General features: G+C 36.8%; 1 protein-coding gene across 2 annotated transcripts in view; it reads left to right on the top strand.

The window, feature by feature from the left end:
* Positions 1-24,396, top strand: part of LOC123531278 (rac GTPase-activating protein 1-like) — a 91,866-nt gene that overhangs the window by 23,349 nt on the left and 44,121 nt on the right. For both annotated transcript variants that reach the window (XM_045312098.2, XM_045312099.2), the window contains exons 7-10: positions 10,480-10,624; positions 16,245-16,332; positions 16,642-16,741; positions 21,788-21,833. In XM_045312098.2, the coding sequence (XP_045168033.2) occupies positions 10,480-10,624; positions 16,245-16,332; positions 16,642-16,741; positions 21,788-21,833 (379 nt within the window). The remainder of the gene's footprint in view (positions 1-10,479; positions 10,625-16,244; positions 16,333-16,641; positions 16,742-21,787; positions 21,834-24,396) is intronic.

The following is a 24,396-nucleotide window of genomic DNA, read 5'->3' as shown; positions in this document are numbered from 1 at the left end:
TATTCTGTGAACATTTATTATAAACATGTGAAGTTACGCACCCACACCTCGTCTTTACTTGCCTTGGTCACACTCCCTCCACATCCTAACCCTCCAAACCCCACCTTTCCCCCCAAACCCCCCCCAAAAAAAAAATTTTTTTTTTTTTTCATTTATTTTTGATTTTTTCAAACCTTCCATGATTATTTATCAACATGCAAGTTTGTACCATTTCCCCACCTCACTCCTCCATACAGTCATGCCCACCACATCATGCATCCTCTGCCCCCCCCCCCCCCCCCCCAAAAAAAAAAAAAAAAAGAGAATAAAATCCACATATTTGTACATAACAAACTTACCATTTGGCAGAATTTTGTTTAATTTTTTTCATTCTTTTCTGTGAACATTTTTAGAAACATTGAAGTTGCGCACCTACACCTGGTCACCCACTTGCCTTGGTCACACCCCCTCCCCCTCCCAACCCCCCTAATAATTTTTTTTTTTTTTCAATTTCTTATTTTAGATTTTTTTTTCAAACCTTCCATGATTATTTATCAACATGCAAGTGCCCCCAACTCACTCCTCCATACAGTCATGCCCACCACTAATCATGCATCCTCCCCCCCCCCCCCCCCCCCCCCCCCCCACTACTTCATCCTTTTACCTTTTTTTTTTCATTTTTAATTTTCCATCAATATTTATAATCAACGTGAAATTTTGTTTCTTCTCCAGTTCCCCAGCACCCCCACCCCCTAAAAAATAAATATATACATATATAATTATATTTTCATTCCTTTTGTTTTTTTTAAATGTTCAAACCTTCAACATGTTAAGTTGTGACTGCACAAACCTTGCCCACAGCCATGTTCAAGATATCTTACCTGTGTTCTCTTAAGGACATCTGTTCTTTTAAGTTCAAATGTACATGTTAATCAGCAACACCTGGTGCCAAACCACTCGAAGACAATATTTCGTTCCAGTTAATCTTCAAGCTCACATTTCAATTAACTGCATTTAATTTTAAAAGCTAAGCTTATTACAGTAAGCATATCCCATTCCAAATAAATTCTTTAGTCAGGATCAAAGTATCATACATTTATTATGTACTCTTTAATTAAACATTTGTTTTCTGTTAAATTGATTTTGACTAATGAAATTATTTGCTTCTTATAAACATCCTTAACTTTTTGCCGGATAAATTTTTTTTGTCATTCCTCACCACAAACCCTTTTGGCGGGGGATACCAATTTATCGAATTTGCTTGTTTTAACCAAACTTGCACACAACTTGTATCACCATGAGATCTCGGTTCCTTTCTTGAACTGGCCAGATCCCATTATGGGTTCCAGAGTTATGGCCCCTGGAAGGGCCAAAGTCAGCTATTTTGACCTTGTCTGCACAATGGCAGCTTTATTTTTGATTTGATTTTTACCAAACTGGCACACAACTTGTGTCACCATAAGATCTTGGTTCCTTTCTTGAACTGGCCAGATTCCATTATGGGTTCCAGAGTTATGGCCCCTGAAAGGGCCAGAATTAGCTATTTTGACCTTGTCTGCACAAAAGCTGCTTCATTTATGATTTTATTTTAACCAAACTTGCACACAACTTGTATCACCATAAGATCTTTGTTCCTTTCTTGAACTGGCCAGAATCCATTATGGGTTCCAGAGTGATTGCCCCTGAAAGGGCCAGAATTAGCTATTTTGACCTTGTCTGCACAATAGCAGCTTCATTTATGATTTGAATTTAATCAAACTTGCACAAAACTTGTGTCACCATAAGATCTCGGTTCCTTTCTTGAACCGGCCAGATCCCTTAATCGGTTCCAAAGTTATGGCCCCTGGAAGGGCCAAAATTAGCTATTTTGACCTTGTCTGCACAATAGCAGCTTCATTTATGATTTGATTTTAACCAAACTTGCACACAACTTGTATCACCACAAGATCTTGATTCCTATATTGAACTGGCCAGATTCCATCATGGATTCCAGAGTTATGGCCCCTTAAAGGTCCAAAATTGGCTATTTTGGCTTTTGCAGCCATATAGAGACTTCATTTATGGTTTTATTTGATACAAACTTCCAAAATATCTTCAACAACAATAAATCTTGGATTCCATAACAAACCAGATCCAATCGTAGGTTCCAGAGTTATTAGCTCATCTGATTTTTTGAAAAAAAATGATGAGTTATTGTCATCACTTGAGCGGTTGTCGGCGTCGGCGTCTGCGTCTGCGTCGGCGTTGCCTGGTTAAGTTTTATGTTTAGGTCAGCTTTTCTCCTAAACTATCAAAGCTATTGCTTTGAAACTTGGAAGACTTGTTCACCATCATAAGCTGACCCTGTATAGCAAGAAACATAACTCCATCTTGCTTTTTGCAAGATTTATGGCCCCTTTTGTACTTAGAAAATATCAGATTTCTTGGTTAAGTTTTATGTTTAGGTCAACTTTTCTCCTAAACTATCAAAGCTATTGCTTTGAAACTTGGAATACTTGTTCACCATCATAAGCAGACCCTGTACATCAAGAAACATAACTCCATCTTGCTTTTTGCAAGAATTATTGCCCCTTTTGGACTTAGAAAATCAGTTTTCTTGGTTAAGTTTTATGTTTAGGTCAGCTTTTATCCTAAACTATCAAAGCTATTGCTTTAAAACTTGCAACACTTGTCCACCATCATAAGCTGACCCTGTACAGCAAGAAACATAACTCCATCCTGCTTTTTGCAAGATTTATGGCCCCTTTTGGACTTAGAAAATATCAGATTTTTTGGTTAAGTTTTATGTTTAGGTCAACTTTTTCTCTTAAACTATCAAAGCTATTGCTTTGAAACTTGCAACACTTGTTCACCATCGTAAGCTGACCCTGTACAGCAAGCAACATAACTCCATCCTCCTTTTTGCAATAATTATTGCCCCTTTTGGACTTAGAAAATCATTTTCTTGGTTGAGTATTATGTTTAAGGCAACTTTTCTCATAAACTATCAAAGCTATTGCTTTAAAACTTGCAACAGTTTTTCACAATCATAAGTGGACACTGTACATCAAGAAACATAACTCTATCCTGCTTTTTGCAAGAATGATGGCCCTTTTTAGACTTAGAAAATCATGGGTAGAACAATATTTCTATTATACAAAAAAAAATCAGATGAGCGTCAGCACCCGCAAGGCGGTGCTCTTGTTTTATATCTGATTTCCTCCCCTGATTGTAATCAAAATGGATTTATATCAGTAAGTACTTATAGGACTTATTTGAAATTTCATTATTATCATTAGTTGGACTGAGCCAATCAGGGTAGATAATTATGGACTGATTTTATGTCAAATTACCTCCCTTTATTTCAAATTAAAATGGGTATATCTCCGTAACTAATGAAGATACTGATCTGAAATTTCATTTATGTCAACAGATTTATTTGGCAGATCCTTCTTTTGTTCACTTACAATAATTCTTTTTTAATTACTTCCCTTTTACGTTACTATAAATAGCTTATTTTTAGTAACTTTTTTATTATTGGCCGTAGGGAAAAACAGAGACCACTTTTCTGTGGTACAACATGGACAGTACCTCCAATTTTCAGGCGTTTTTTGACATATCTGTACCTTGTAAGAATTTTTTTTTTCTTTTTGGTTAAATTTCTTCCCTTTGTTGTTCCTGTCCGTTGAACTTAGATATTTTTTCTGAGGACCTTCTTGTCCTCAAGTGCAATGATAACAGGTGAGCGATATAGGGCCATCTTGTTACCAAACAGATTCAAACTTTAAATAGTTGTTGCACATCATCACCCACATCTTATGACACAAGGGCCATAACTCTGGCAAAGAATAGTAGAGCTATTGGACTTGACCGTGCGTCCGTGTTCCGATTTGGTTAAGTTTTTGTATGTGAGCTGGTATCTCAGTAACCACTTGTGGGAATGGATTGAAACTTCACACACTTATTCACTGTGATAAACTGACTTACATTGCACAGGTTCCATAACTCTATTTTGCTTTTTTACAAAATTATGCCCCTTTTTCGAATTAGAAATTTTTGGTTAAGGTTTTGTATGTAAGCTGGTATCTCAGTACCCACTTAGGGGAATGGATTGAAACTTCACACACTTGTTCACTATCATCATCTGACATGCACTAAGCAGGTCCCATAACTTTACTCTTTTTTTTTTTAAATTACCGGTATGCCCCTTTTTCGACTTAGCAGTTTCTGTTAAGTTTTTGTATGTAAGCTGGTATCTAACTTTCCACTAATGGGAATGGATTGAATCTTCACACTCTTGTTCACTGTCATGATCTGACATGCACTGTGCAGGTCCCATAACTCTACTTTGCATTTTTTTCAATATTTTGCCCCTTTTTTGACTTAGCAGTTTCTGTTAAGTTTTTGTATGTAAGCTGGTATCTAAGTATCTCAGTAATGAGAAAGGATTGAAACTTCACATACTTGTTCACTGTCATGACATGACATACAGTGCAAAGGTTCAATAAATCTACTTTGCATTTTTACAAAATTGTGCCTCTTTTTCAACTTAGCAGTTTTTTGGTAAAATTCTTATATGTAAGCTGGTATCTTAGTACCCACAAACGGGAATGGATTGAAACTTCACACACTTGTCCACTGTCATGAGCTGATAAGCACTGTGCAGGTTTCATAACCCTGTTTCCCATTTTAGCTCACCTGAGCATTGCTCAGGTGAGTTTTTGCGATCGCTCGTTGTCCGGCGTCTGTCGTCTGTTTGTCAACGTTTAGCTTGTGTATGCGATAGCGGCTGTATTTTTATGCCCCCGAAGGGAGGCATATAGTTTTTGAACCGTCTGTCAATCTGTCGGTCTGTCAGTCTGTCCGCAATTTTCGTGTCCGGTCCATATCGTTGTCATCGATGGATGGATTTTCAAATCACTTGGCATGAATGTGTACCACAGTAAGACGACGTGTCGCGCGCAAGACCCAGGTCCGTAGCTCAAAGGTCAAGGTCACACTTAAGACGTTAAAGGATAGTGCATTGATGGGCGTGTCCGGTCCATATCTTTGTCATCGATGGATGGATTTTCAAATAACTTGGCATGAATGTGTATCACAGTAAGACGACATGTCACGCGCAAGACCCAGGTCCGTAGCTCAAAGGTCAAGGTCACACTTAGACGTTAAAGGATAGTGCATTGATGGGCGTGTCCGGTCCATATCTTTGTCATCCATGGATGGATTTTCAAATTCCTTGGCATGAATGTGTACCACAGTAAGACGACGTGTCGCCCGCAAGACCCAGGTCCGTAGGTTAAAGGTCAAGGTCACACTTAGACGTTAAAGGATAGTGCATTGATGGGCGTGTCCGGTCCATATCTTTGTCATCCATGGATGGATTTTCAAATAACTTGGCATGAATGTGTACCACAGTAAGACGACGTGTTGCATGCAAGACCCAGGTCCGTAGGTCAAAGGTCCTAAACTCTAACATCGGCCATAACTGTTCATTCAAAGTGCCATCGGGGGCATGTGTCATCCTATGGAGACAGCTCTTGTTCAACTGATCTTCATGAAATTTTGTCAGAATGATAACCTTGATGAAATCTAGGCCTAGTTCGAAAATTGGTCATCTGGGGTCAAAAACTAGGTCACTAGATCAAATCAAACAGAAACCTTGTGTATGTGATAGAGGCTGTATTTTTCAATTGATCTTCATGAATTTTGGTCAGAATGATTACCTTAATGAAATCTAGGCCACGTTTGAAAATGGGTCATCTGGGGTCAAATACTAGGTCACTAGGTCAAATCAAAGAAAAACCTTGTGTATGCGATAGAGGCTGTATTTTTCAACTTATCTTCATGAAATTTTGTCAGAATGATAACCTTGATAAAATCTAGGCCAAGTTCAGAAATGGGTCGTCTGGGGTCAAAAACTAGGTCACTAGGTCAAATCAAAGAAAAACCTTTTGTATGCGACAGAGGCTGTATTTTTCAATTGGTCTTCATGAAATTTGGTCAGAATGATTGCCTTGATGAAAAATAGGTCGAGTTTGTATGGGTCATCTGAGGTCAAAAACTAGGTCACTAGGTCAAATTATAAAAAAAAATTGTGTATGCCATAGAGACTGTATTTTTATGTCCCCGAAGGGAGGCATATTAGTTTTCAACTGTCCGTCTGTTCGTTCGTTCGTCACAACGTTAACATTTTGCATGGAGGCACTTTACTCGTGAACCACTTCACCCAGGACCTTCAAACTTCACATGCTGATAGAACTTATTGAGTACACGACCCATACTGACTTTGGGTTACCAGGTCAAAGGTCAAGGTCACCAGGTCAAAGGTCAAGGCGCTGCATGGGGCATTTGTCACCATTAGTGACAGCTCTTGTTCAGTTGATTTTCATGAAATTTGGTCAGAATGATTGCCTTGATGAAATTTAGGTCGAGTTTGAATATGGGTCATCTGGGTTCAAAAAGTAGGTCACTAGGTCAAATCAAAGAAAAACCTTGTGTATGTGATAGAGGCTGTATTTTTCAATTGATCTTCATGAAAATTGATCAGAATGATTGCCTTGATGGAGTCTAGGTCAAGTTCGAATATGAGTCAGCTGGGGTTAAAAACTAGGTCACTAGGTCAAGTAATAGAAAGAGCATTGAAACTCGAGGGTAAACGATGTATGAATCGTTTACCCGAGAGTTTTAACGTTCTTTCTGTTTTGTATCATAGATATGCATATATGGCAGTTCAGTAGGCGTTCCACATTGCCATATACAGCAGTTCAGTGAGTACTTAAAATCCTTGCTTTACAAATGTGTAAAGCTCAGGTAAAATAAACCAATGCGAGCGCAGAAAATCAATAAAATGCACTTCGCTGTCTGCTGTTAGAGACACGCCCATACACGCTGGCATACTTTCCTATCCAACAGTGCGGTAACTACCGTGTGGGTATTTAATACCTGCACACTTTTAATAACAGCACCCTGCGCTCAGTGTATACGATTTACCTGCACCAAATTTGTTAAGAAAAAACACCGAGCTATGATACAAATCAAAGAAAAACCTTGTGTATGAGATAGAAGCTGTATTTTTCAATTGGTCAGAATGATTGCCTTGATGAAATTTAGGTCGAGTTTGAATATGGATCATCTTGGGTCAAAAAATAGGTCACTAGGTCAAATCAAAGAAAAACCTTTTGTATGCGAAAGAGACTGTATTTTTCAATTGATCTTCATGAAATTTGGTCACAATGATTGCCTTGATAAAATCTAGGTCAAGTTTGAATATGGGTCATCTGGGGTCAAAAACTAGGTCATATCTAAGAAAATACTTGTTTAAACTCAAGAGACCACATTTTTATTCCAATCTTAATGAAAATTGGCCAGAATATTTGTTTCCATGAAATCACTACAATGATTTTTTTCACTTTTAGGGGAAGGGGGTCAGTGCCCTTTGGAGAGGGAAAAATACGACGTAAAACTAAGAAAAGGGAATTTTTATTTGTGTTGAAATAAACTAGTTTCAAGTTTATTGATAATTTCAGGGCGCATAAGAGCATGTTAAAAGACATAAATATTATAATACAATGTAGAATATTAATACCAGGTAACCAAATAAATTTTTAAAATGTGGAGGATAAGACATCCATTTTTGGCCAGAAAATGTTGAGTATTCAATCACAGAAAAACTGAACTACCAAAATTTACAATAGACATTAAGTCTCTTCCTAAACGAGCTGTCGCTGAGTGGCTGCTTTTTTTTTATTTCTGTCAAATTCTGACATTTGCAGTCATGGTTACATTTCACCTGTCACAATATAAAACAAACCAAAAGAAATGTGTATGAGGTGGACTAGTCCCTTCCCAAAGCATGAAATCAAACTGTGACCGACTAGAAGATGGAAAACTCAGCACTACCCGGCTAAACAAATAGAAAGCAAATCATTTACAGACATTCAACAGCATTGTTGTGCAAAATAACAAAGAAGTTACTCCATTTACCCCACCCCTCCCCCCATTTTTTAGCTCGACTATTCGAAGAGAACATAACTCCATCAGGGATTTTGGCTGAATTATGGCCCCTTTTGACTTAGAAATCTTGGTTAATATTTCGTACCAGTTCATATTTTGACAAAGTCTTTTAAGATAAAGCTTTGAAACTTTCAACACCTGTTTACCATCACCATGTCCAGTTATAGGCAAGAGTACATAACTCCATCAAGGATTTTGGCTGAAATATGGCCCCTTTTGACTTAGAAATCTTGGTTAAGTTTTTCGTACCAGTCTATATTTTTTGTAAAGTGTTTGACATATGGCTTTGAAACTTTTATCACTTGTTTAGTATAATAGTCTCTATCTGTAGGAAAGAGAAAATAACTCTGTCATCTATTTTGGCTGAATTATGGCCCTTTTTGGACTTTGAAATTGGTTCTGTTTTCATACAAGTCCATGTTTTGTCAAAACTATTTGACATATGGCTTTTAAACTTTGAACACTTGTTTATCATTGTGATTTCCATCTGTAGGCAAGAGTACATAACTATTTTGACTGAATTATGGCCCTTTTTGGACTTTGAAATTGCCTCATATGTTGCCATTTAGTGCAAGACTTATCGAAATCATTGTAATACAGGAACATTGTTTGTCTAATCTATTTATTTCTTTTGTCTGAATATCCGTAGAAATATTTTGACCCCATTCTTCAATCAATTCTTCGAATAGTCGAGCGCGCTGTCATCAGACAGCTCTTGTTTTTTTTTCTTTTTTTTGTTTTCCATCAATATAATCAACATGTGAAGTTTCGTACCCTCTCCCGCTGCCCCCCCCCCCCCCCCCCCCCCAAAAAAAAAAGCATTCATTTTCTGTTAAATTGATTTTGACTAATGAAATTATTTGCTTCTTAGTAACATCCTTAACTTTTTGTCGGATATATTTTTTGCCATTCCTCACCACAAACCCTTTTGGCAGGGGAGGGATACCAATTCATCGAATTTGCTTGTTTGATAATGAAACGAAATGGCAAAACACGAAAATGTTACAATACATGCTTAATAAATGCCGTTTGTCACTTCATTCATTTATTGTCCTAATAATATAGTGTTAATGAATAAAATGCATTAATTGACACGAAAACGTGTTGAATTCCACAAGTTTTTGTGATGTAACTTTAATCTAGTTTTTCTCGATTGAGGTAACGCCGCATTTGGGCCAAAAATGTCATTGCGCGACACATATAACAACAATTTTTTGTTGGTTTTAATTTCAAGAAAAGAAAATTGATAGTACAGCGAGACTCAGTCCGGTGGAGGTAAAATATATTACGGTGTCACTGTAAACTACTTTTGTTTTCAATTTATTGGTACTTCAAAATTGACCAAAGTATTTTTTTCCCAGGATTTTGAGCTAAAATCGGAGGGTGCGTATTATATATGGGTGCACATTGTACATGGATATCTATGATATATAAATGTGTTGTGCACCTGCTGTTCTATTTGGCATTTTACACAGATTAGAGTTATGGGCCTTGACTTAGTTAAAAATACACATGAAGTGCTTAAAAGTTTGTTATAGTTAACTTCAAAATATTTCACCTAAAGTCCTGAATCCATGTACAATGACAGGAAGTAGAGTGTGTGTGTTCAGGTTTAACGTCTTTTTCAACGGTTTTTCAGTCATATAAATGACGGTGTCGACTTGTAGCAGTGAGCACAATGCCCAACTTTATAGTGCTGCCTCACTGGAATATCACGCCGTAGACACGTGGCATATCCCACCCGGTCACATTATACTGACACCGGGCTCACCAGTCTTAGCACTATCCTCTTAATGCTGAGCGCCAAGCGAGGAAGCTGCTAGTACCATTTTTTACGTCTGGTATGACGCGGCTAGGGATCGAACCCACGACCTCCCGCTCTCGAAGCGGACGCTCTACCACTAGGCTACCGAGGCGGTGTTCCTATTATGAAGTGTATGCTGTTGATGTAATAATGTCTACAAAGTACAATAGAAAGGTTGACTTATGTTTAAACTCTCTTCAGTGAACAGTAGCATGAAAAAAACATTAAGCATTTTTAGGTCATCTGTACAACATATTATGAACTATCCCACTCACCCAGAAGTCATTATTTGCATAGATATGCATACACACTTTGGTTAAAAAAAAATCATTTCATCTCTATTACTTGATGGATTGCATCAAATTTAAAGTAAAGTCTTTACTAATAGCTCTAGTTTTCACTTCTTTATAGCCAAAACTTGTTTGAATAGTTGAACACACTGTCTTTTTGCAGCTGTCAGGTAGATCTGTCAAACAAATCTATGATCAATGTAAAATTATTCTTGATTCTACATTGTTGGCTCTGTCAATGACACTTCTACCGAGCGAATACCTGACTACAAGGGCAAATACTTATTTTTGTTGACCAATGTACAGAGCAACAACCTTAGTTCAGGAAACGACAACTGCTCCAAGAGATTGTAACAGAATTCCTGTGTAGTTTCTGTAACAAATTGCTCACTGAAATATTGCTACTTGCTTTAGGAGAGTGAAGTTGTGACAACAACAACCATTACAGTGACAGCAGATGGCCGGCCAATTGAAGCGACAACAGAGGTGTCGGTGCCAAGTGCTGGCCGAAAGTTGAACAAAAGCTTCAGTGAACCTGCTTTAGACAAACATATGGTTGGTAAGTGTACATACTTGTGAAATGGTTTTGTCTCTAGTTTTGGTTCTAGATGTAAGAGCAAAGAACATATTTTATAATGTGTTGTTTGACTGGCAGTTATTGCATGTTTTTGCCATGTGCATTTACACCTTGTAACAGAAATGTTTTTAAATGGCTATTAAACTTTAAAAAACACGTACAAGTCTGAAGTACTATAGTGAAATATAGTAGAATATTCTTGCAGTTGATACTAGCAGTAGTCCTGCAAAAGAACATATTGATAACATTCATGAAATTTTTGGAAGTCGCTCTTGCAAAGATGTTTTTACGATTATATAAAGGTAAAGGAAAATGTATTTATTTAACGTTGCATATAACCAACAGACATCATGACCGAAAAAAATAATTGTGCAACAAAAAAGGTATCAAGTAACAGATACTTACCTGGGCTGACATATTTCAAAAGATCTGGGGAACATCCCCATCTAAATAGAGAAAAAAAAAACTAGTAAATCTGTGTACTTGAATCAGTTTTAAATATGGAAACTAATGCAGTATTTTAGACTTTGAATTGTTAATTCCATTTGATAACTGCACCTCCCAGGCATTAAAAATATCAACTATTTGAGCAACAACTGATTGTCTGTATTAGAAAACACCATCAAAAATGTGTGAATTATTGTTAATATAGCAACCACACCTGACTGTGTATAAGGTTTTTAGCTCATCTGATTTTTTGAAAAAAAAATGATGAGTTATTGTCATCACTTGAGCAGTTGTCGGCGTCGGCGTCTGTGTCGGCGTTGCCTGGTTAAGTTTTATGTTTAGGTCAGCTTTTCTCCTAAACTATCAAGGCTATTGCTTTGAAACTTGGAATACTTGTTCAACATCATAAGTTGACCCTGTATAGCAAGAAACATAACTCCATCTTGCTCTTTGCAAGATTTATGGCCCCTTTTGTACTTAGAAAATATCAGATTTCTTGGTTAAGTTTTATGTTTAGGTCAACTTTTCTCCTAAACTATCAAAGCTATTGCTTTGAAACTTGGAATACTTGTTCACCATCATGAGCAGACCCTGTACATCAAGAAACATAACTCCATCCTGCTTTTTGCAAGATTTATTGCCCCTTTTGGACTTAGAAAATCAGTTTTCTTGGTTAAGTTTTATGTTTAGGTCAGCTTTTATCCTAAACTTTCAAAGCTATTGCTTTAAAACTTGCAACACTTGTTCACCATCTTAAGTTGACCCTGTACAGCAAGAAACATAACTCCATCCTGCTTTTTGCAAGATTTATGGCCCCTTTTAAACTTAGAAAATATCAGATTTCTTAGTTAAGTTTTATGTTTAGGTCAACTTTTTCTCTTAAACTATCAAAGCTATTGCTTTGAAACTTGCAACACTTGTTGACCATCATAAGCTGACCCTGTACAGCAAGAACATAACTCCATCCTGCTTTTTGCAATAATTATTGCCCCTTATGGACTTAGAAAATCATTTTCTTGGTTGAGTATTATGTTTAAGTCAACTTTTCTCATAAACTATCAAAGCTATTGCTTTAAAACTTGCAACAGTTCTTCACCATCATAAGTGGACACTGAACATCAAGAAACATAACTCCGTCCTGCTTTTTGCAGGAATACATATACGTCCCTGGGAAAGCATTTCAAAAATAAAAATTGGGTATTAACAGCATGTGAATTGCCTTGTTTGCACACGATTTTTCTCCTGTTAATGCATGGGCGGATCCAGTGAAAAAAGTAGTTTTTATGCAAAATTTTTTATTGAGTTATGGCCCTGTTTTGGACTTTATTAGCTCACCTGAGCCAAAGGCTCAGGGTGAGCTATTGTGATCGCTCACCGTCCAGCGTCCGTCCACACTTTGCTTTAAACAACATCTCCTCCTAAACCATCAGGCCAATTTTGATGAAACCTTACAGGGATGTTCCTTGGATGGTCTTCTTTAAAAATTGTTCAAAGAATTGAATTCCATATAGAACTCTGGTTGCCATGGCAACTGAAAGGAAAAACTTTAAAAATCCTCTTGTCCAAAACCACAGGTCTTAGGGCTTTTATATTTGGTATGTAGCATCATCTAGTGGTCCTCTACCAAATTTGTTCAAATTATTCCCCTAGGATCAAATATGGCCCTGCCCTGGGGGTCACATGGTTTACATAGACTTAAATAGGGAAAACTTTGAAAATCTTCTTGTCCAAAACCACAAGGCAAAGAGCCTCAATATTTTGCATGTGACATCATCTGATAGTCCTCTCTAAAGACTGTTCAAATTATACCCCTGGGGTGAAAAGAGGCCCCGTCCCGGGTGTCCCAAGTTTTACATAGACTTACATATGAAAATATTTTTTAAAATCTTCTCTAAAAGGCCTTGGCTTTTGATTTTTGGTATGTTGCATTGCCTAGTGGTCCTTTACAAAGATTGTTCAAATTATGCCTCTGGGATAAAAAGAGGCCCTGCCCTTGGGGTCCCAAGTTTTACATAGACTTACATAGGAAAAAACTTTTAAAAATCTTCTTGACTGAAAGTTCTAGGCTTTTGATATTCATTATGTAGCATTGCCTAGTGGCTCTCTAACAAGATTGTTCAAATTATGCCCCTGGGGTGAAAAGAGGCCCTGCCTCGAGGGTCACATAATTTTTAAATGAGCTATATAGGAAAAAATACTTAAAAAATTGTCTGATCATATTTCCTAGACTGTTTAATTATAATTACCTTATGACCCCAAGTAATTAGGGGTCACTTGACTGTAACCTTGACCTACTGACCTACTTTTTTTTTACGCCTGAAGGGACGTATTATGTTATGACGCTGGTGTCCGTCTGTCTGTTATCAATTTCGTGTCCGCTCTGTAACTCTTGAATCCCTTGAAGGATTTCAAGGAAACTTGACACAAATGTTCACCACACCGAGACGACGTGCAGAGCGCATGTTTTGGATGTCTCGCTTTAAGGTCAAGGTCACACTTAGGAGTCAAAGGTCATATCAGTTTGTTTCGTGTCTGTTCTGTAACTCTTGAACCCCTTGAAGGATTTCAAAGAAACTTGACACAAATGTTCACCACACCAAGACAACGTGCAGAGCACATGTTCCGGACAACTCGCTTCAAGGTCAAGGTCACACATTGGGGTCAAAAGTCATATCAGTTTGTTTCGTGTCCGCTCTGTAGCTCTTGAACTGCTGGAAGGATTTCAGAGAAACTTGGCAGAAATGTTCACCACACTGAGACGTTGTGCAGAGCGCATGTTCCAGATGACTTGCTTCAAGGTCAAGGTCACACTTAAGGGTCAAAGGTCATATATGATTTTGCTTTGTGTATATTGCTCTGCATTGCAGTGCTCTTGGTTTTATTTAGCAGCTCTCTTTTTTGTTCACTTACAATGATTTTTTTTTTTTAATCACTTCCCTTTATGTTACTATAAATAGCTTATTTTGAAACTTTTTTATTATTGGCCATAGGGAAAATTCGAGACCACTTTTCTGTGGTACAACATGGATGGTACCTCTAATTTTTAGGTGTATTTTTACAAACCAGTACGTACCTGATAAGGATTTTTTTTGTGGACTTTGAATATTTTTTTTGTGGACTTAGATTTGTTTTTTGAAGTTTTCCTTTTTGTTGTTCCACTCCTTTGGGCTACAACAGTCAAGTTCTTTAAATTTTGCTCCCATCCTATGATGTAATCCGTCAGGCGTATATTGCCCTGCTTGGCGGAGCTCTTGTTTTTTTTTAAGATACAGCCTTGAAATTTGGATGACATGTACGGTTTTGCACACCGATTTTAAAACTGACTTTTAGTGACCATGAATATGACCTACTGACCTACTTTCTTGTTTTTTAAGATACAGCCTTGAAATTTGGATGACATGGACAGTTTCGCACACTGATCTTAAAACTGATTTTCAGTGACCATCAATGTGATCTGCTGACCTACCTTCTTGTTTTCTAAGCTACAGCAAAAGGATGTGGACAACCTGTAATATTTTTTTTACAGATTTCAAAAGTAATCTTGCATAATCTTCACCTTGACCCACTCTCCTAATTTTCTTGTTTTTAAAGCTTTAGCTAAGAAATTTGTTCAAGCAAACACTCAGGTGAGTGATATAGGGCCATCACGGCCCTCTTGTTTATTATACTATTAAGCATATTCAGAGTACATGAAGTGTCATACAATATGGACATCATTCTTGCTGTTTCTTTGCAAAGAAATGCATAAAACAAATTTTATTGATCAGTTTAAAGCGGAAATCGATATTAAACTTTATTTGATTTTTAGCTCATCTGATTTTTTGAAAAAAAATGATGAGTTATTGTCATCACTTGAGCGGGCGTCGGCGTTGCCTGGTTAAGTTTTATGTTTAGGTCAGCTTTTCTCCTAAACTATCAAAGCTATTGCTTTGAAATTTGAATACTTGTTCACCATCATAAGCGACCCTGTTAGCAAGAAACATAACCCATCTGCTTTTTGGCAAAGAATTATGGCCCCTTTTGTATTTAGAAAATATCAGATTTCTTGGTTAAGTTTTATGTTTAGGTCAATTTTTCTTCTAAACTATCAAAGCTATTGCTTTGAAACTTGGAATACTTGTTCACCATCATAAGCTGACCCTGTATAGCAAGAAACATAACTCCATCTTGCTTTTTGCAAGATTTATGGCCCCTTTTGTACTTAGAAAATATCAGATTTCTTGGTTAAGTTTTATGTTTAGGTCAACTTTTTTCTAAACTATCAAAGCTATTGCTTGAAACTTGGAATACTTGTTCACATCATAAGCTGACCCCTGTATAGCAAGAAACATAACTCCATCTTGCTTTTTGCAAGATTTATGGCCCTTTTGTACTTAGAAAATATCAGATTTCTTTGGTTAAGTTTATGTTTAGGTCAACTTCTTCTAACTATCAAAGCTATTGCTTTGAAACTTGGAATACTTGTTCACCATTTTAAAGCAGGCCCTGTACATAAAGAAACATAATCCATCTTGCTTTTTGCAAGATTTATTGCCCTTTTGGGGACTTAGAAAATCAGTTTTCTTGGTTAAGTTTTATTTTTTAGGTCAGCTTTTATCCAAACATAAAAAGCAAATTGCTTTAAAACTTGCAACACTTGTTCACCATCATAAGCTGACCCTTGAAACAGCAAGAAACATAACTCCGTCCTGCTTTTTGCAAGATTTAGGGCCCCCTTTTGGACTTAAAAAATATCAGATTTCTTGGTAAGTTTAGGTCAACTTTTTCTCTTAAACTATAAAAGCTATTGCTTTGAAACTTGCAACACTTGTTCACTATCATAAGCTGACCCTTGTACAGCAAGCAACATAACTCCCATCCTGCTTTTTGCAAAAATTATTGCCCCTTTTGGACTTAAGAAAATCATTTCTTGGTTGAGTATTATGTTTAAGTCAACTTTTCTCATGAACTATCAAAGCTATTGCTTTAAAACTTGCAACAGTTTTTCACCATCATAAGTGGACACTGTACATCAAGAAACATAACTCTATCCTGCTTTTTGCAAGAATGATGGCCCTTTTTAGACTTAGAAAATCATGGGTAGGACAATATTTCTGTTACACAAAAAAAATCAGATGAGCGTCAGCACCCGCAAGGCGGTGCTCTTGTTTTATAGAGAGTGAAACAGAATCAGATGCTGACCCATGGACACCACGAAATATGAACACAAATGCCAGCAAGAGCACACTGAGAGGAACACCTACGTATGTTAAAAAATAATTTATCAATATTAGGCACATGATCAACACTTTTTAAGTCAGATATTTGGAGTTACACTTTAAATGCTTAATATTCAATTGACTGTTTTTGTTAAAAGACAAATGTTTTTCCCCAATCTTCACAGATTTTATCTCCTTGAAGCAAGCCTCATGATTTTGATTGCCATTTAAGCGTTGCGACAAAAATTGTATGTTGCTCCGAAAATGTTTTTCAGAAGCAATTTCTGTCTATAAAACTCACTGTGTGTTGCCTGATTCACTGCTTTTATGGAAGTGATTTCTGTTCTATTTCAGGACACCGATGTTAAGGAAAGCCCACTCTGCCAGTAAAGGTTTGAACAGGATTCACTTTTTCATCTCGGAAACAGTGATTAGACCAAGGACATGTGTACCGGTATATTAATGGGCTTTCTAGATTTCTTGGCGCTAAGCATAAATGTTCAGTTTTTAAGGTTCTGACAAACATATTGGTCAGGGCTTTCTGAGCTATTGTGGCCAGTCATTGTCTGGTGTCCGGCATCATGCATCAACATTTGCCTTGTTAACATTCTAGAGGCAACAGTTGTGACCCAGTCCATATGAAACTTGGTCAGACTGTTTGTCTTGATGGTCTCTAGGTTAAGATTGAAACTGGGTCATGTGGGGTCAAAACTAGGTCACCTGGTCAGATCAAAGAAAAAGCTTGTTAACACTAGAGGCCACATTTATGATCCTATCTTCATGAAACTTGGTCAGAATGTTTATCTTGATGATCTTTTGGTCAAGTTTGAAACTGGGTCATGTTGGGTTAAAAACTAGGTCAGTAGGCCAGATCAAGGGAAAACTTTTTAACTCCCTAGAGACCACATTTTAATTTTGAAACTCATTAGAGTTGTTCAGAAAGTTTGTCTCGATAACCACTATCAGGTTCGAATCTGGGTTATGTAGAGTCAAAAACTAGGTCACCAGGTCAAATAAAAGGAAAAGCTTGTTAACACTCTAGAGGCCACATTTATGATCCTATCTTCATGAAACTTGGTCAGTATGTTTATCTTGGTGCTAATTAGGCCAGGTTTGAATCTGGGTTTTAAGGGGTCAAAAACTAGGTCAATTGGCCAAATCAAAGGAAAATCTTGTTAACACTCTAGAAACCACATTTTAAGTGTGAAACTCATGAGAATTGGTCAGAATGTTTGTGTTGATAAAATCTAAGTCAAATTTGAATATGGGTCATCTGGTGTCGAAAACTAGATCACCTGGTCAAATCAAAGAAAAACCTACTTTTTTTTTGGCCATAAAATACCGATTTTCAATGACGCATTTTTTTAGGGAGGTGGGGGGGGTTGCATGCAGAGTACGTGTTCTCCAACACACTGTGCATGTTGCAACTATTTGTCATTTTTATAGTTTATTTCATTATTTAATTATTAAAACTTTTATTGACCCCTCTCTCTCCTGGAAATTTTGAAATACAGGCATGAAATGGTGGCCTCTGATGCATTTTTAGGTCCAAAATTTTGAGGTTTGAGGTAATGGAGGGATTAGTACCCTCTTGATGAGAGGAAAGGGGTGGGGAGTCAGGGGGCATTCCCCGTGGAATATTATGAAATACAGGTATGGAAAGGTGGCCTATGGTGTGTTTCTGGGTCTGAATTTTGAGAAAATATTTTTATTCCAAAATAGTAGGGTGCATCTTGGATGAATATAGGCCACTTCTCAGCTAATTGGGGTGAGGGGCTTGAGCCCTGAGGCCTGGAATTATATTTCAAGTAAAAGGGCTTTATAAATCAAACAAACAGTCTGATGCAAGATTACAGTCTAATAGAGATATACATGTTGTTGTGTTTTGCATCCGACAAATTGATTTTAAGGTCAGTAGGTCAAAGGTCAAGGTTACAGTGACCCTGAACATTTAAACGTTTCCAGACAATAACTTGAGATTGTTTGGGCCTTGGATCATGAAACTTGATAGGGAAGTTGGTCATGACCTGTAGATGACCCCTATAGATTTTTTGGTCTGTAGGCTAAAGGTCAAGGTCACATTGACCTGGAACAGTTAAACCCTTTCAGGACGACACCTTGAGAATGCTTGTGCCTAGGATCACTAAACTTAATAGGGAGGTTGACAGGGTTCTCAAAAAGTATTAGATGTAAATTCAGGAAACCTTGCTGGAGTCTTTATCGTTATGTTACCTTGCACACTTGGCATTCTTTTTTGAGAATCTTAGTTCTTATCACAGAGTTATGGCCCTTGAAATAAACAAAATAGTGGATTTTTTGTTTGTGATGCTCATAGCTCAAAACGGATATGGCCTAGAATAATGAATCCTTTTCATAAAATGTTTGTTGAGGCTATATCCCATTAAGACTGCAAACATTTGAATTATTGCCCCTTATCTTTGACAAATGTACCAGTGGGGGGCACACCCTGTGTCCTACAGACACGTTCTAGTTTTGTTTTTTTCTGAAATTGAAAATGTGCAAAATTTAGTCCAGGCCTGAATTAAAATTAAGTTTGTTTGACCTATACCGACCCAGTATTTTTACAGTGGGTAGGTAGGTAGGTAAAAAATTTTATTATATTTTAGTTTTTTTAATGTTTGTTGTCTCAGTAATAATAAAAATTAAAGTCTATTTATTAATACCTATTGCTTGTAGATAATCTCGGAAGATGCTCTGTTAAATGTATGCTTGTAAAAAACCCCTAGCCCATTCATGCACACACAATATGGGCACAAAACTTAATTTGCACATAAGGCAAAGTTGACCAAGTCTTTGAGTATCTTTCATTTTCTATACTTTTCTTTATATATATATCAAAAATGTTTTCACTACATCTGCGTTTTAAAAGGGTACAAACAATATAGTCGCGAAAATATTTGGCATCTAAACACACTACTGAATTCCGGCTTTTTTTTCAACAAGTGTTTGATGCTTAATTAAATAGATAATAATTTTTATGGTTTAAAAGGGTTTTTTAAACAACGGTTATGGCAGTATGCAAGCAAGTGATGATTTTTTAGCTTCAAGCTACTTGCACGTATTGGTCTGTTACTAAGAACAAAAAACAAGATTGGGTTTCCCCGACATCAGACATTTATTGCCATTGTCCTGGCAAAAGAAGTATAAGATTTTCATACCTTTTTGGTTCTGGCTTTAAACAAAATTAAAATATTAAAACATCTAGCTTGTTATATTTAAAAACATTTACTTTTCGTGTAAATTCTTGAAATTCGGAAACTGAGATTTTCCACTTCGAACAAATGCATTTCAAAACGATCTCTGATTTAAAGACATTTTGAAATCAACAATTAAGTCAGTTCATAATATATTTTCACAGATAATCAAATTTCCCACCAAATTTGCCTGTCAATTGCCGTAATACGTCACTGTTATGAAAGCAGTTTAAAGTACAGCAAATTTCAAATTAACACAGTAGACAAATATAATCTCATGACATTACGTTTTCTTTGTATCAGTCATATTTGTTCTTCTTAAATTTCGTTTTCACAGCAGACTTTTTCTTTCAGGTATTTTAGTAATCACCACCACCTAGTTGCTCTCCATAAAAACTACATCGATAGTAAAAATAATCACAGTCTAGCCCTTACCGTTTTTCCAAAATGTTGAGACTAGTTATTTTCACTTTCTCAAGACTTGTTTCCGAAAAAAAATGATTATTTTGTGAAGTGTCCCAAAAATATGGACACAATAAACATAATCCACCCGATGTTGAAAGCGTAATAAAAAGCGTAAACAATTATCGGTAATTACTCTGTTGATAAACTTAGTCCTTGTCCTTTTTTTCATCATCAATTAACAACCCCCCTCAAAGAGCTAAAAGAAGTGTGTAGGTATCATGGCATCTGAAGTGGAGATCAAAGCGTTACAGTTTCCCGAGATTGTCATGGAATTTCGTTATGTTTTCGCGCCCTATAACACATCACTGTTTGGGGCGTACCGCCTCGGTTCTTTGAATTAATCAATAAAAAAGTTTCTTCTTTAATTTCTTAAAGCGAATAAACGACAGGTAAATGTGTCCCAAAACGATAATTGTTTTATATCCTACCTTTTGGTTGCTATTTTTTGGCCGCACTAACATAAATCTGTTTGCCAAAAGTCGTTTTAACGCCAATGTATTTAAAATTGCTGACGCAAATTTTCATTAATTTAAGATTTTTTTATTCTGTTTTTGTTTTTGTTTGTTTTTTGTACCTTTTAGGTCAAAAGTCTGAACTTTATGCATATAGAATTTATCATTTATTTACTCTTAGAAAGAAATAAGTAATTTTTAAAATCGCACTGTTTGACATTTACAAAGAACTAAATTAAATTTGACCGTTTTTATAGAATTTTGCCTACATTCCTGTCGATACTTAATATTAAAAATCGTTAAGAATTCAAACTATATTACTTCTTAAACGGTGCTAAAAATATTGATGCGATAAAACAAAAAATGAATGCACTACACGCATTTTTTTTTGTGTAAAGTGTAAACAAAAGTAACGTCGGATGATGGAAATTAGATATTACGATAGCTTGCATGTGCTCGTGGGAAAGGAAAAATACCGGCATGACGTTTTGGTTTCTTTACGTTTAGCGGGGGGAAATTAGATACAAATTTGTAAAATGTGTCCTTTGTCAGATTGCCTTCCGGGTTTTAAGCGGTTTGATTGTCGTCTGCATCCTATGGCCTTAGGCAACGTTATCGGCATAGTTGGGCACGTTTTCGGAATACACAGATGATAAACAGTCCGCTTTATCGATTTTTACTAGCCGACCGCGGGGTTTCTTTCTCACTTGCCATAATTATTTACGCATTTGTTAAATAAATAATCGCCAGTTTCAAGCACCAAAAAAAAGTTTTTCCCTTTGATAAGAAAAAAAAATATTTTTTTTCTCTGGAATGCAATAAAATTATTTGAGTCGCGGCAATTTTTTCGGGTCGGTCGGTAAAGGTCAAACAAACGTAATTTTATTTTAAGCCCCATGTGAAACTGTCTTTTTTTGCAGTTTGCGTGAAATTTCATGCCAGCGAATTCAGTTGATATCACAGTAACTTTGGCCTTTGAATTAGTCAAAAATATGCATGAAGGGCCTAAAATATTGTGTTGCACATATCTCTAAAAGTATTTGACCTGGAGTCATGAAACTCGACAAGTGTTGTACAACCTGTGAAGTTTGCACCTGGAGTTTCTTATTTTGGATTTAATCCCTCCTACTTCTGCCCTCTCCAAAAACAAAAATTTTACTTTTTCAGTTTGTTTTATCTTGTGTTTCTTGGTGATGTTTTGTACTGTTCATTCTTGTACACAAATATGTCCTGATGACACATTCCCCCAAGCCAAGGTAATATTAATTTAGTCTTGAATTGTTTGCAAGATATGCTTATACAGTGACAGGAAGTGGAGCACCAGTGTTGTATGGACACGCATCAAGTCCTGTTTTATTTTTATTTCAGTGTGGAAAAAGAATTGGCTTTGGAAGGTTGGCAATGAAATGTAAAGGTTTGTATAAATTATAACATGTCAGGGGTTTGGGGGGTGGGGGGAGCTTTAAAACCGTTATAAAGCTTTAATTTTGTGTAAGACCTTTAAAACCTTTTATTTTAATTAAATTTGTAAAAAAAAACAAAAAAACTTTAAAAGCCTTTAATTTGCACCTTGAATCTATATTTTCCCCAATAAACAGTTGTCACGATTGCAGTTGTTTTGAAAATGGAAAGAGAATTGAATTAACTAACATTTCAACAATGAGGATGAAGGAAAATATGTTTTCTCAGTCTTGAGTTTTACAGTATGCTAAGTCTTTACTATTGTTTGTGTCCATGATATCTGTTGGTCAGCCAATCAACAATGGTCTAGGAGAAATACAGCATTCCTTTGACTAAGATGATGTGAATACTGTTTAGGCATAGGAACTCAGTTATTAACTCCAAGGTTCACACAATTTTAAAAATTTGTTAAATTCTAAAGGCTGGCCTTCGAATTGGCGTTAAAAAGACCCTAAAAAGGCCTTAAATAAATCTATTAGACCTTAAATGTGATCGTATAACTTGAGAATAGGCTTATTCTCTTGTCAATTAAGAGGCTTTATAGTGTCCATAGTTAACGACGTAATTCATTTAGTATTAGGGGAATGGTCGATTTTGCAGTTAAATCGCATTTGAAACTTCAGAAACTGAAAGAATGTTGAAACCGGGCACTGGCAAAACAAGGTAAATATGTCGGTAAGTTAGGGACCTTAAAATGGATTTGGGGCCTTGAAAAGTCCTTAAAAAGTCCTTAAATTTTTTGTTGAGCTTTCTGTACGAACCTTGGGCACTACCTGTTTTAGATGTATGTGTAGCTAACTGCATCAGTTCACAATTTGGAAAAATAATGGCAGGATTTTCTGAAAAAGAATTATTTGAGCTGAAAATAAATATCCTGGGTAGAATGTTTAGTAAAGATAGAGGCAATTCCACTAAAATTTTATAATAAGCATTGGTGAATAGGTACTTTTCTCTCCTTCAAGCTATGCAGTTGCAGCTCACCCAAGTCTGTCCATCAACTGTCTATCTGTTTTTCACACTTCTTCAACGACATCTCTGAAGCCATTTGGTAGAAGTTGATGAAACTTTGCCTGGATTTTCCATACTTGGTCCTCTACCATAGTTGTTAATGAATTGCAGCCCATGCAGAAATCTGCTTGCCAAGGCAAGCAAAAATGGAAAAAACTTTATTAATCTTTTTCTCAGAAGCCATTTGCCCAGTTTTGAAATAGTTGCACACAAATTGACCTTCTACCAAATTAAGTCTTCGGGCTCGGTAAAAATAAATTCATATTATGTTTACCATGGAAACTTTAAAAATCTTCTTGTTAGAAACTGATAATGTTCCTTTGATGACTGCCTACCAAAGATATTCAAATTCCTCAAAAAAACATGGCCATCAGGGGATGTGATCACTTTTCCCTATATGTATATCTTTTTGTCAGAAATTGCCAGATTTCAAAATAATTTCACACAAACATACCTTAGGTATTGTTCAGACTATTTCAGTTCATTGAAAAACATGGTCCCCAGGGTGGATTGGTTAGTTTTTTCCTGTAAGTATGTGATGAGAACTTTGGTGACTCTCTACAAAGAAGCCCGCCCGCTTAGCTCAGTAGGTAAGAGCGTTGGGCTACGGATCGCGGGGTCGCGAGTTCGGTCCTCGGGCTGGGCGTATGTTCTCCGTGACTATTTGATAAACGACATTGTGTCTGAAATCATTAGTCCTCCACCTCTGATTCATGTGGGGAAGTTGGCAGTTACTTGCGGAGAACAGGTTTGTACTGGTACAGAATCCAGGAACACTGGTTAGGTTAACTGCCGGCCGTTACATGACTGAAATACTGTTGAAAATCGGCGTTAAACCCAAAAACAAACAAACAAATCTCTACAAAGAGTTTTTAGATTAATCAGATAAATTATGAAAAAAAGCATTGCCACCAAATGGATTGTCTCTTTTTATGCCCCTGAAGGGAGACGTATTAGTTTTCAACTGTCTGTCCGTTCGTTCGTTCGTTAGTTAGTTTGTTAGTCACAACGTTAACTTTTTGCATGAAGGCTCTTTACTAGCGAACCACTGCACCCAGGAACTTCAAACTTCACGTGCTGATAGTACTTATTGAGTACACCACCCATACTGACTTTGGGGTCACCAGGTCAAAGGTCAAGGTCACAGGGGCCAGCGTTAACTTCTTGCATGAATGCACTTTACTCGCAAACCACTTCACCCAGGACCTTCAAACTTTACATGCTGATAGTACTTTATGAGTACACTAACCCTACTGACTTTGGGGTCACTAGTTCAAATGTCAAGGTCACAGGGGCCAACGTTAACTTTTTGCCTGAAGGCACTTTACTCGCGAACCACTTCACCCAGGACCTTCAAATTTCACATGCTGATAGTATTTATTGAGTACACCACCCCTACTGACTTCGGGGTCACCAAGTCAAAGGTCACCAGGTTAAAGGTCAAGGTGCTGTGGGGGCATTTGTCAGCATTAGTGACAGCTCTTGTTCTTTTGATGTATGCAGTTGCA

Source organism: Mercenaria mercenaria, chromosome 11, assembly GCF_021730395.1.
Source record: "Mercenaria mercenaria strain notata chromosome 11, MADL_Memer_1, whole genome shotgun sequence".
Lineage (NCBI taxonomy): Eukaryota > Metazoa > Mollusca > Bivalvia > Venerida > Veneridae > Mercenaria > Mercenaria mercenaria.
Note: the sequence above shows the minus strand (reverse complement) of the source record. Positions and strands in the feature narration are given on the sequence as shown.